At 48.4% G+C, this 13,944-nt stretch overlaps 1 protein-coding gene across 9 annotated transcripts in view; it reads left to right on the plus strand.

The window, feature by feature from the left end:
- The window catches only part of ddc (dopa decarboxylase), a 132,300-nt gene that overhangs the window by 62,777 nt on the left and 55,579 nt on the right, over window positions 1–13,944 (plus strand). For all 9 annotated transcript variants that reach the window (XR_015845699.1, XM_088307664.1, XM_088307663.1 and 6 more), the window contains one exon: window positions 8,126–8,269. Coding sequence is in view for 8 of the 9 variants with exons in the window: in XM_088307664.1 (XP_088163790.1) it covers window positions 8,126–8,269 (144 nt within the window). In the remaining variant the exon portion in view is untranslated. The remainder of the gene's footprint in view (window positions 1–8,125; window positions 8,270–13,944) is intronic.

Raw genomic sequence — 13,944 nt, forward strand, 5'->3', positions numbered from 1 at the left:
CCACTTGGATTTTTAGCATTTCTACTAGGGCATTTTCTGTGAGTGTTCCAGCGGTGAACAACTTCCTGTAGTTCATTCTAAATACAAGCACGAATTGATCAAATTGTGTCACACATTTTCTTTACCAATCACAATATGATACAAACTAGCCAGCCAACTTAAACATCGGCAATATTTGGCGAAACTCTCTCATGTACCGTATTTTCCGGGCCATAGGGCGCTCTTTAAAATCCCTAATCTTCCCTAAAACAAACAAAGCACCTTGTAAAGCGACGCGCCCATTATATGGACTAAGCCTCACTCGCGACCATCAACCCTTTTACTCATTGGGCTGTTCGGAGTGCATGTTAGCACACCCTGCTGGACAAAGTCTGAGTCATCTATGCTTCTAATTGACCGTGACTTATACATTATGTGACTATGGTGTTTGGGTGATGGTGGAGGAGAAAGCTGGACAAAAGGGCAGCTGTCCACAATGTTGTAGTCTGTCTTATCATTTCTGTTATTGCAAGCAAGAAACGTCCCAGGTTTAGACAACAGACAAAAAGCCCAAAGCACAACAGCACATCTCTCTAAACAGCCATGCACATCTCTCTAAACAGCCATGCACATCTCTCTAAACAGCCATGTGATTGGCTGAGTCTGAGTGGCTCCCAAGAAGCCATTTCTGTAATTGGCTAAGGCTGAGTGGCTCCCAAGAAGCCATTGCTATAATCTTTTTGTGTTATTTTTATTTCTTTTGGGTATATTGATGGAATGAGAGATACATGTTTTGTGTTAATCTTATTTCTTTGTTTCATTGTTTGCTTGTATGCTGAGTTTTTTTTTGTTTTGATTTGAAACCATGACTCTAAGGAGTGTGGTGACCAGTGAAGTCCCTCCCCTGACGTTGTTTAGTAGGATATTGCCAAGACACCTTTTATTGGTTAGAGTCATTATTAATGACAATGATTCCTAATAGTTTCATGACATCGGTCAATGAAACGGGGTGATGCCTCTGGCAGCAATTCTTTATGGGATTGAGTCCTGGTGAGCTGGCAGGAGCCGAGCTAGCGATTGAGTCCTGGTGAGCTGGCAGCAGCCGAGCTAGTGCGAAAGATGTCCTAGCGCAAACGACGTGCTAGCGTGAACGTGCTAGCGCCAGCGTGCTAGCGCCAATATAATAGCGCGAACGTGCTAGCTCGAGCAGCCGCTAGCGCCTTGTAATGCGGCGCGCCTAGTATATGCATTAAAGACGGAAATAGCACCCTCAACTGGGGTTGCGCCCTTTGAGGCAGCGCGTCGTATGGCCGTAAAAATACGGTAATTAAAAACGTCAAAACACTAACACTTTTCACACTTTAAGTAATATGAATACTGTCGGGCTTCGCCTTACGGCGAGGAGGAGGTGGACCCAAAAGGCGAGGAGGCAGAGAGGTGAGTAACGTGAAGGGAATTTATTAACTGAAACAAACAAGGACAAACAACGTGGCATGGGGCTAGGGAACAAGGGCAACCAAAACGTGACTAACAGAAAAGGAGGACGAGGAACAGAAGCCGGGGCAAAACGCTGAGGGACGTAACGGGAACGAGGACGTGAACAAGAGGATGAACTTGACAGGAACAAACGTGGTCGTGGAAGTCCGGAAAGTGCGGCAATGACCCGACACTGAGTAGTTGGTCTGGGAGGCTTAAATAGTCCGAGTGATCAGGGGAGCAGATGGGAAACAGGTGCGTGATGAGGGTCACGGCGAACAGGTGCGTGGCTGGTGAGGATGAGACGGCTGAGAGGGAAACGCCCCTACACAGCTGACAAAACAATAACAGAAAAGCACATGGCACGAAGGAGGGAAGAAAACAACAACAAAAACACAGACATGCCCGACACGGGTCATGACAGTACCCCCCCCCCCCCCCCCTCAAGGGACGGATTCCAGACGTCCCAAATAAAGCCAAAAGAAAAAAAAAAAAAAACAACAACCCAAAGAACAAAGTCCAAAAACGAGGGTGGGCGGAAGGGGTCGGGAGGTGGAACCACCAGCCGTGTTCGGGACCGGTCTGGCGGGTGTCCGGGAGGCCAGACCAGCAAGTCCTTTCGCGGCCCTTCAGGAGGGCGTGCGGGCGGCCAGACCAGCACGTCCCATTGTGGCCATTCAGGCGGACGTCCGGGGCGACCCGAACGCCAAAAGGAGTCCGCCGACGGGGCTGAGACGAGAGGCGGCGGCGGGACGCTGGGTGCAGCAGAGGACGGGGCTTGGGCCGGCGTTGAGGCGGGCGCAACCGAGGCAGTAACTTGGGGCGACGGTAGGACGTTGGACACCGCCGCCGAGACGGAGACGAGACCCGGTGGATCGCCGGACGCCGCCGGAGCAGGGACGAGACGCGGCGGTAGGTCGTCGAGCGCCGTCGAGGCAGGCACTTGGACCGGCGGCTGGTCGTCGAACCCCGCCGAGACAGGAACGTGGAGCGGCGGCTAGTCGTCGAACCCCGCCGAGACAGGAACGTGGAGCGGCGGCTGGTCGTCGAGCCCCGCCGAGACAGAGGCGGGACGCGGTGGATCGCCGGACGCCGCCGGAGCAGGGACGAGACGCGGCGGTAGGTCGTCGAATCCCGCCGAGACAGGAACGTGGAGCGGCGGCTGGTCGTCGAGCCCCGCCGAGACAGGAACATGGAGCGGCGGTTGGTCGTTGTCCACCGCCGAGGCAGGAACCGGGAGCAGTAGCGGATCATCGGACGTCGCCGAGACAGAGGCGAGGATTGGCGGTGGTTCCTCTGGCACCGCCGGGACAGAGGCGGGAGGCGGCGACGGTTCATCAGACGCCGCCGAGGCAGAGACGAAGGGCGGCGGCGCGTCGTCGACGACCGCCGAGACAGAGACGGGAAACGGCGGCGGTCCTTCGGACGCCGTCGCGAACGTGACTTGGGACGGCGGGGAATTGTTAACCGCCGTCGAGGCAGGAACTTGCGACGGGTGCAGGACGTGCTCCGCCAGGACATGAGCTTGAGGCGGACGCAGGACGTGCTCCGCCGGGACGTGAACTTGGGACGGATGCAGGGAGTGCTCCGCCTGAACGTGGACTTGACCTTGAGACGGACGCAGGACGTGCTCCGCCGGGACGTGAACTTGGAACGGATGCAGGGAGTGCTCCGCCTGAACGTGGACTTGACCTTGAGACGGATGCAGGACGTGCTCCGCCGGGACATGAGCTTGAGGCGGACGCAGGACGTGCTCCGCCGGGACGTGAACTTGGGACGGATGCGGGATGTGCTCCGTCTGAACGTGAACTTGATCTTGAGACGAACGCAGGACGTGCTCCGCCGGGACATGAGCTTGAGGCGGACGCAGGACGTGCTCCGCCGGGACGTGAACTTGGGACGGACGGAGGGAGTGCTCCGCCTGAACATGGACTTGAAACGGACACACAGCGTGCTCCGCTGGATCGGGTACTTGGGACGCGGCCGAGGCGCCGGAAGGGGGCTCGGCCGCTGGTGAGGAGCCGGTACAGGACTCTGGAGGTTGCAGCTGGTGAGGAACCGGCACTGGAGGCTGCAGCCGACGAGGAAGCGGCGTAGATTGCTGCAGCTGACGTGGAAGCGGTGTGGATTGCTGCAGCTGACGTGGAGGCGGCCTGGTCTGCGCAGCTGACGTGGCGGCGACATGGGTTGCTGCAGCTGACGTGGAGGTGATTGCGGGCCGGGCGCAGCATTCGGGCCGGGCGCAGCCGCGACGGGGGACCTGATCAGCGTCAGCCCTCTTCATGTCGATCAGCTGGGCTTGAAGTGAGGAGACCTGCTTCTCCGCGTTCCTCTTGCCCTCCTCTGCCTCAGCCAGCATCTTCCGCAGAGCGTTCCGCTCATCCTCCTGCTGCCGCAAGCGAGTGGAGAGGCTCAGCTTTTGGCGGGTCTCCTCTTGGAGCAATTCCTGTGCATCCTGCAGCTGCGACTCCATTGAAGACAGGTCTTGGCTGACTTTGATGTTTCTGCCCTCGGCTTCAGTCAGCAGACTGTTGATATTGTCCAGCTCCGACTGCATCTTGGCCAACTTGTCAGCCATCTCCCGCCTCTGCTGTTCGCTCTCTCCAAATTTGACCTGTAGCTCTTGCTGTGCTGCAGTTGAGTCTAAAGCGTCCTCCAACTCAGTCTTGAGAGCTTCCAGCTCCTCTCCAAGGTCTCTGCGCACCTCATCTGCCTTGTTGCGAGCCTGTCTCTCCGCTTCCAGATCCTCCTGCAGCTCTGAGATCTGAGCTTCCAGTTCCCGGGTCCTCTTCTGGGCGAGGTTCTCCTCCTTCCTCCTTGCCAGTACAGTCAGCAGCTCCTCCTCTTTCTGGGCCAAGTGAGCTTCCAGTTTAGCAAAGTGGGCCTGAAGTTCAGAAATCTGGTCACTGATTGAGTCTGGGTTGCGCTGGGCGTCTGCAAGACGGTAGAAATACTCGAGATCGTCCTCGTGATCCGAGTCGATGATCAGATGGGGTGGAATGACGGGTAAACCATCGATGATGTAACCTGGAGACGAGGGGAGTGTAGCAGACGTGGCGCTGAGGTGATCGGCAGGTTGAGGGAGGTTGTCCGTGCGGTGGTGTCCATGACGCCGCCGCGAGCCCCTCGCTGGGTCCTTCTTTCTCGGTCGGGTCATTCTGTCGGGGTTCGCCTTACGGCGAGGAGGAGGTGGACCCAAAAGGCGAGGAGGCAGAGAGGTGAGTAACGTGAAGGGAATTTATTAACTGAAACAAACAAGGACAAACAACGTGGCATGGGGCTAGGGAACAAGGGCAACCAAAACGTGACTAACAGAAAAGGAGGACGAGGTACAGAAGCCGGGGCAAAACGCTGAGGGACGTAACGGGAACGAGGACGTGAACAAGAGCATGAACTTGACAGGAACAAACGTCGTCGTGGAAGTCCGGAAAGTGCGGCAATGACCCGACACTGAGTAGTTGGTCTGGGAGGCTTAAATAGTCCGAGTGATCAGGGGAGCAGATGGGAAACAGGTGCCTGATGAGGGTAACGGGGAACAGGTGCGTGGCTGGTGAGGACGAGACGGCTGAGAGGGAAACGCCCCTACACAGCTGACAAAACAATAACAGAAAAGCACATGGCACGAAGGAGGGAAGAAAACAACAACAAAAACACAGACATGCCCGACACGGGTCATGACAAATATAGATTATACTGGTGAAAACAATTACTAAATATTGGTGACCTCTATTCAAGACATGTAAACTGAATGATACTTTTGTCCTGGATGTCCCCAGAAAAGGAGTTTGACTTTTTTAATCCTTGGAACTGGTTCATCCAAAACTGTGTGTGTTGCCTGCTTAAAAAGCTCCATCAGTTTGCAATTCTTTGGTTGTGATTGATCAATCCATGCTGATAACATCTTTGCGAAAAGTTGTCCGGATAGTTGTACCACATGAACATTTGCATTTGTTCAATATAACAGTTGTCAGTGCCGACGTCCGAAATAATTTGTATCCCTTACTCAGAAAAACAGGATCTCTTTTTCAAGTGAATGCAATATGCCTCTGTGCATTTCTTATTTTATTTTGACTTTTGTTTAAATTCCGTTAGTTTTAAGAGTCGGTTTGTCAGTTTTTATTTTTTCAAAAGTGATTTATTTTAGTTTAGTTTTTGTTTTAGTATTACCTAGTATTGTTTTTTAATATATTGGGCATTTGTCGAGTGCAATATAAAAAAGATCAGTAAGTATTGGCTAATATAGTAAACTACATTTCTCAAACAACTCTGCCCTACTTCTTCCGCAGCGAGAGTAATACCAAAATAAATGCTTTTGAAATGAACCCCTCCATTATCCGCTTCACCTTACGAGGGTCGCGGGCTTGCTGCAGCCCACCCCAAGTGTCTTTGGGCAGTTGGCGGGGTACACACTAAATTGGTTGACAGCCAATCACAGGGCACACAAAGACAGACAACCGATCATACTCACAATTACGGCTAGGAACATTTATAATGTTTAATCAACCTACAAAGCATGTTTTTAAAATGTGGGAGGAAATCGGAGTACCCGGGAAAAACCCACACGGGAACTCAGTGAACATTGCAAACTCCATCGATCAACCCCCTGCACCTCTGAACTGTGAGGTGGACATGCTAACCAATCGCCCACCGCGCCGCCTATAATGTATATGTCAATTGACCAAGAAAACAATATGTTTTGCTATAATTACAGTTAATTTTAGTTAGTTTCATAAACATAAGTAGTAGTTTCAGTTTGTTTTTTGTTTTAAAAGTATTTTTATTTTCATTTCATTAATTAAAATTAATTCTCAATTATAGTTAGTTATTTCGTTAATTTTTATTAACTGTAATAACTTTGCTGGGTAAAGTATTTTTCAAGTTTTTAGTTATTATTGTTATAGAAAGTAATGTTCCATTTAGAAGATGAAGTTAATAGATCAATGTATTGTATCATGTGATTGCATGCTCATTCTATTTTCATGGTTACCATGGCAGCAGATGGAGACAGGACTGTGGTCATAAAGAGAATAGCTGGATGTAATCAGGTTAAATAGGCTGGGACACAGTTATTTGGTTTGACAGTCACCAGTGAGCCCTTTCAAAAGAGTTGAGTTTCTGTTTGCAGATTCATTTTCTGGCAGGGAATCCGATTTCAATTCGATTCCCGATTTTAATTCAATATAACTCAATACAATATTCACTATTTACAGTAAAATTTACAAACACCACCATGCCATACATTGTTTCAGGTTTACTATAATGATGTAAGGACACTAAAGAGCCTTCGTGAGGAAGGCAGCCCTTTTGTCACAGTGTATGCAAACATATTTTTTGTTTCATCGAAAATGTTTTGCCCTTTGCACAAATGTAGCGACACATTTCCTCTACATAAATATAAGAGCGTATGTAAATTGGTTTTCATATTTTTGCCATAGTCTCTAAAGTTTCAAATACTTATTTGGGCTGAGCAAGAATTGATATCATGGTCATGGTTTCCCTTAACAGTAAAAGTAAGACGTGGGCATTCCATCAGTACTGATGGAAGATGGTCGTTTTGCTGACAATTTACGGAAAAAAATGACTGGCTGAGTGCTGATGGAAGTTTTCGACCATCGGTTTAATCGTCACCAACTGAGTCAAGTACCGATGGGACCGCTCAGCCCGCCACTGACGCATGCCCGTTTTGATGAAGAATGACGGACCAGCAAAATTTTGTAAATTGCCCGCCTCTGGTAATAGTATACATCGTTATAAACAGTAAAGTTGTGTTGTATTGTATTGTATAAACTGAAATGTTAAAATGCTAATGGAATCAGCACTGAATGAGTTATTTACATGTGAAAAGTATGTATTTTGTGTTAAAAAATATTTAATAGATTTATTCTTCTACCTGCTGCTTTTCAAATTTTGCTTTTTCATGTAAACATTCCTGCTTTCACAGCTTGGTAATTTGATAAATTCAGCCCCTAAGCAAAGCCAAATGGAATTGGGGGAAAATAACAAAAGCTATTATTTTATTTGCGCTCCGTTTTATAGCGGTTCCAGCCAGAGTTCTGTGAAAAGTGTAATGTACACCAAAGCACTATTTCACATAATCTTAGTGATTGGTCTACTGCTCGGCGAGTCACACCCGTTGCTCCTCCTCGTCCACCTTTACCAATAACGATGCACCCTCTCCACGCAGGGAGGATAATATTTAGTTGCATCAAAAAGCAAGCGCATAGACGTGCTTTGTGGAGGAGAAACCTAGCTGAGAGGCTGGTATTCCCACTTTTCGAGCTGCCGGCAAAACGAGGAGAATGGGAAACTTTGCTACGTCAAGTCAACATGACATTTTTTAACCAGCTTGGAATTGATTGATTTAGGTGACCTGTCACAGATTGCGTGTGTGGAATAATTGACACACCAGAGCACCAGATTCTGGTTTAAAACTGTACAAACCTTGCAAAAACAGCACATTTGGCGATCACATGATTTATTCGTTTGAAATCATCATCCAAAACATGATAAATCATTTAGCCCTCTGCACACTTCACTTTTTGAACACTTCCAGTAGTCTATCGTTCAAAACATTCCACCATCTTTTTCATCTTTTAACACTCAAAGATTTGTTGATTGTTATTCATTACTGTCATTTTTTGCACCTCTCACATATGTTTCTCCTCTCTAGTCTCATTCATCCGTGGAGCGGGCAGGTCTGATTGGAGGCGTGAGGATGAAGAAAATCCAGACAGACAGCAATTATGCTGTCACAGGTGATATGCTAAAGAAAATAGTGGAAAAGGACAAAGAAGCAGGACTCATCCCTTTCTATGTAAGCAAAACTCTTATACAAATACACGATGTTTAGGCTTATTATACTGAAGTTGCTCAACCACTTCATAGGTAGACAGTCACAATGTCCCTGGGATGCCACCATGTATGGAAAGCTATTTGAGTATTTATTTGATATCCTTTGTCTGCAGTTTAAGATTCATGAATTAGTTTGCTCTTTGTCTTGACTAGTAATCTGAATCAGAATCCGAATACCCCTTTCTTGTCATTATACTCAGTGTACAACAAGATTGGAGAGCTGCCCTCTCCAGTGCAATAAAACAAATAATTTATCTAAATATATCAATGAAATTAATTAAAGATTAAGTAATTAAATAAAAAATAAATGTGAAATGAAATTAAAAGAACACATTATATTGCTCTGCCCTGTGACTGGCTGGCGACCAGTTCAGGGTGTAGTGCGCCTTTCGCCCGTAGTCAGCTGGGATAGGCTCCAGCACCCTCCCGCAACCCTGTACAGGATAAGCGGTGTGGATAATGACACATGACACACACATGACACACCCTGGAGAGACTATGTCTCCCGGCTGGCCTGGGAACGCCTTGGCATCCCTCCGGCAGAGCTGGAAGATGTAGCTGGAGAGCAGGAAGTCTGGACTTCCCTTCTGAAGCTGCTGCCTCCGTGACCCGACCCGGATAAGCGGCGGACAATGGATGGATGGACATTATGTTGCGGGCGGCACGGTGGCCTGACTGGTTAGCACAATGACCTCACAGTGTAGAGGTCCTGGGTTCAATTCCGGCTCCTGCCTTCCTGTGTGGAGTTTGCATGTTTGCAATTGTACTCCGAATAGAAAAATGCTGCGCGCACAGAGTCCATTCAGAGCCCAAGTAGAACGGCTGTGTTTTCTATAATTTTATCCTCTACTAATGCCATGTTTGTCACTAAGGGAAATGGACGTCCGTGGTTACTTGATTCGTTTAGGGATGATTAAAGGTGTGGACAAAAATCCACTTCGGTCCTTGCTTAGTAAAAAAAAAATTCTCATCCTCCATTCACCAATTTGCGTCCGTCCAAGATGGATGGACAGGCTGTTCCATCCCTGGGACCGGCCCATCTCTGCTTTCAGGTTGTGGACATGACTCTTTTTTGTAAGTCTTGGACAGTTACATAAATCTTGCAATGTTTGTAGATTTCAAAGAAACTTATTTATAGGTGGCATTGCTGAGCCCATACCTGAAGATTTTTGCCAGGTCTGATTGAGTTTGTCAGTTTAGACCAGAGGTGTCAAAGTCATTTTTGTGAATGGGCCACATCGTGGTTCTGGTTTCCCTCAGAGGGCCGTTATGACTGCGAACTCATATAAATCACCTTACATTATCACTTACACACAACACATTGATACAAAGCTAGTTTTGAATATCAGAAGTCAGTAATAAATGGCATTATCTCATATTTCAATGTTGTTAAAAGTGAAGAAAATGTGCTAGAAGCAGCAAGTTGAAGTTGATTTTTGCTTCGCAGGCCACATAAAATGAGGTCGCGGGCCACATCTGGCCCCCCGGGCCTTGAGTTTGACACATGTGGTTCAGACCCTCAAAAACTGCATAATGTTTCTTTGCTCCTGACTCGTCGGCATGGTAAAAGCTATGGAATACGAGATGAAAAGCATCATAACTTTTCATCTTAAACATGTTTATACACCCAAAGATTGGAGACTATCGGATAAAATCTCTCGGGAAAGTTTGTTAAAATATGATTTCTTTAAAATGGCTGCCAATTCCAAAATGAAGTCAAAATGGTGGATTTACTGCAAATTCTCTAAAAGTATGAAAATAGTGCACAATTCTAAAATGAAGTAAAAATGTCCCACGTCCTGTAAGGGTTAGAATATGGCTATAAGAGACTTTTTTGTACATATGTCTCAAAATGTTCACATATCTTGGTAAAATGTTGAATGCTTTGTTAAAAAAAAATAGTATTTGCCGCTTTAGAGACATTTTTTAAACTAGCGTAATAAATCTCAACAGTGTTCATTTGTAAAATCTCTAATATTTATTTTCATGCCAGATCTGATGTGGGTGCAGAGTTTCATAAGTTTAGACCCTCAAAAACAGCATAATTCTTTTTTATTTAATTCTTTTTTTTTTCCAAATGAATGCATCATCATGGCAACAGTGTCCAACAAATTAAAAAGCTTTCAAAAAACGTTTCATCATTCATCATCTGTGATGAAAAACAAACAAACAAAAACAAAACAAAAATGTTTGAAGCCAATCAAATGCACTTCTTGGGAGGACTTAGTTAGCATATAACCTCTATAAAAGTTAAAAAATGGCAGCAAATTTCAAGATAAAACATACTGTTTTGTTTTAGGTATAGGGAGGCGTCCAGGAGGCATCCTAATCAGGTGCCCGAGCCACTTCATCTGGCTCCTCTCAACGTGGAGGAGCAGCGGCTCGACACTGAGTCCCTCCCGGATGGCCGAGCTTCTCACCCTATCTCTAAGGGAGAGCCCAGACACCCTGCGGAGGAAACTCATTTCGGCCGCTTGTATCCGAGATCTTGTTCTTTCGGTCACGACCCACAGCTCGTGACCATAGGTGAGGGTAGGAACGTAGATCGACCGGTAAATCGAGAGCTTCGCCTTTTGGCTCAGCTGCCTCTTCATCACAATGGCCGTTACAGCGTCCGCATCACAGCGGATGCTGCACCGATCCACCTGTCGATCTCTCGCTCCATCCTCCCCTCACTCGTGTACAAGACCCCAAGATACTTAAACTCCTCCACTTGGGGCAGGATCTCCTCCTCGACCTGGAGAGGGCACTCCACTCTTTTCCGACCGAGTACAATGGTCTCAGAATTGGAGGTGCTGACAGTACCACATCATCTGCAAAATGCAGAGATGCAATCCTGAGGTCACCAAACCGGATCCCCTCATTGCCTCGACTGCGCCTATAAATTCTGTCCATTGAAGCTATGAACAGAATTGGTGACAAAGGGCAGCCTTGGCGGTGTCCAACCCTCACTGGAAACGAATCCGACTTACTGCCTGCAATGCGGGCCAAACTCTGGTACAGGGACTGAACTGCCCATACCAGGGGGCTCGGTACCCCGTACTCCCGAAGCACGATCCACAGAACTCCCAGAGGGACACGGTCGAACACCTTATCTAAGTCCACAAAACACATGTAGACTGGTTGGGCGAACTCCCATGCACCCTCAAGGACCCTGTAGAGAGTGTAGAGCTGGTCCACTGTTCCACGGCCAGGACGAAAACCACACTGCTCCTGCTGGATCTGAGATTCAACTTCCCGACCGACCCTCCTCTCCAGTACCCCTGAGTAGACCTTTCCAGGGATGCTGAGGAGTGTGATTCCCCTATAATTGGAACACAACCTCCGGTCCCCCTTCTTAAAAAGGGGTCTGCCCAGTCCCCGATATCCGCGCAATGTTGTAGAAGCACTGCTTCCCTCTCCTGAGACGTCGGATGGTGGACATGAATTTCTTCGAAGCCATCTGGAAGTCGTTTTCCATGGCCTAACCGAACTCCTCCCACGCCCAAATATTTGCTTCGGCAACCACCGAAGCTGTATTCCGCTTGGCCAGTCGGTACCTGTCAGTAGCCTCAGGAATCCCACAGGCCAAAAGGGCCCAATAGGACTCCTTTTTCAGCCTGACAGCATCCCTTACCGCCGGTGTCCACCAGCGAGTTCGGGAGTTGCCGCCACGACAGGCACCGACCACCTTACGGCCACAGCTTCGATCGGCTGCCTCCACAATGGAGGCACGAAACATGGTCCGCTCGGACTCAATGTCCCCGCCTCCCCGGGTATGTGGGCAAAGTTCTGCTGGAGGTCGGAGTTGAAATTCCTTCTGACCGGGGATTCTGCCAAGCGTCCCCAGCAGACCCTCACAACGTTTGGGACCATGTCAGGTTCGCCAATGTGACACACCATCAATGAAGAGAAAGACGCTCAAAATTTGGCTTGCAAGGAGAACGAAGAGAAAGACTGAATTGAAAGCTTATCTCTTTGCGTTCTGCTCATATCGCTCCGTTTTCTCCCTTTTATTGATTTCCAGATGTCCCTTTTACATGTGTCTTCAACCTAATGGGTGGGGTTGCGTTATCTTAAGCAAGCAGCTGAAGACACATGAAATTGTTTTTCTCTATGTGTTGTGCATGTTCCTGTAAGATTACTTTATACATGTGGAGAATTTGCGTCACAGCATTACTCAGCAGAATATTTCAAACTGGTAAACACATTGCACTGCATAAAACAAATAAGAGAATTTGAGGCCTCACCCTTATATCTTCTACCTTCTTACAAGCAATTGCGAATCTCATTTATGAAAACAAATTATTTCTTCAAGATTATCATTCCAAGAAGATATTTAAATCGAATACTCTTCATCTTTAACACATACATATCCACGGCATAAACAAATGGGTGATAACTATTTAATAATTACTCTTTCAGACAGGCATCTTCCCCCACCATCGGAGCCAACTCACAACTAGGTGGTGATCAGTTGACAGCTCCGCCCCTCTCTTCACCCGAGTGTCCAAAACATGTGGCCGCAAATCCGATGACACAGCTACAAAGTCAATCATCGAACTGCGGCCTAGGGTGTCCTGGTGCCAAGTGCACATGTGGACACCCTTATGTTTGAACATGGTGTTTGTTATGGACAATCTATGAAGAGCACGCAAGTCCAGTAACAGAACACCACTCGGGTTCAGATTGGGGGGGGGCCATTCCTCCCAATCACGCCCTTCCAGGTCTCACTGTCATTACCCACGTGAGCATTGAAGTCCCCCAGCAGAACGAGGGAGTCTGTTTGGTGCATAAGCACAAACAACAGTCAGTACCTGTCCCCCCACCTTGAGGCGGAGGGAGGCTACCCTCTCGTCCACCGGGGTGAACCCCAATGTACAGGTGCCAAGCCGGGGGGCAATAAGTATGCCCACACCTGCTCGGCGTCTCTCACCTTGGGCAACTCCAGAGTGGAAGAGTGTCCAACCCCTCTCAAGAGGACTGGTACCAGAGCCCAAGCTGTGTGTGGAGGTGAGCCTGACTATTTCAAGTCGGAATTTCTCTGCCTCGCACACCAGCTCAGGCTCCTTCCCTGCCAGAGAGGTGACATTCCATGTCCCAAGAGCTAGTTTCTGTAGCCGGGGATCAGAGCGCCAAGGTCCCTGCCTCTTGTCGCTGTCCGGCTCACATGGCACCCAACCCCTTTGGCCCCTCCCACAAGTGGTGTGCCCATGGGAAGTGGGACCCATGTTAGCTTTTCGGGCTGTGCAGGCCCGGCCACCAGGCGCTCGCCAACGAGCCCCACCTCCAGGCCAGGCTCCAGAGGGGGGCCCCAGTTACCCGCGCCCGGGGCAAGGGAAAACGTGATCCAAAAATGCTGTGCTTTATAAGGGGTCGTGGTGAGCCGTGCTTTGTCTGGACCCTCACCAAGGACCTGTTTGCCATGGGTGACAGTCCCAGAGCAGAAGGGCGCCTATCAGTGTCAGTGACGTGCCTCTATTAGTATTAGTGATTAGATCAAACCATACCCGTGAACAAACAGCTGTTTAATACATGAAATGGCCACTCCCAAAAAAATTTCCTCCCATCGCTTTGGCGCCTCCTATAGCGCGCCGCCCCTAGGTGCCGCATATGCCGCATACATGCAATACAATACAACCCAAATTTGAAGTTATG

Source organism: Idiotropiscis lumnitzeri, chromosome 10 (genome assembly GCF_059441095.1).
Source record: "Idiotropiscis lumnitzeri isolate Australia: NSW breed Sydney's pygmy pipehorse chromosome 10, RoL_Ilum_1.0, whole genome shotgun sequence".
In the NCBI taxonomy this organism is placed as follows: Eukaryota; Metazoa; Chordata; class Actinopteri; order Syngnathiformes; family Syngnathidae; genus Idiotropiscis; species Idiotropiscis lumnitzeri.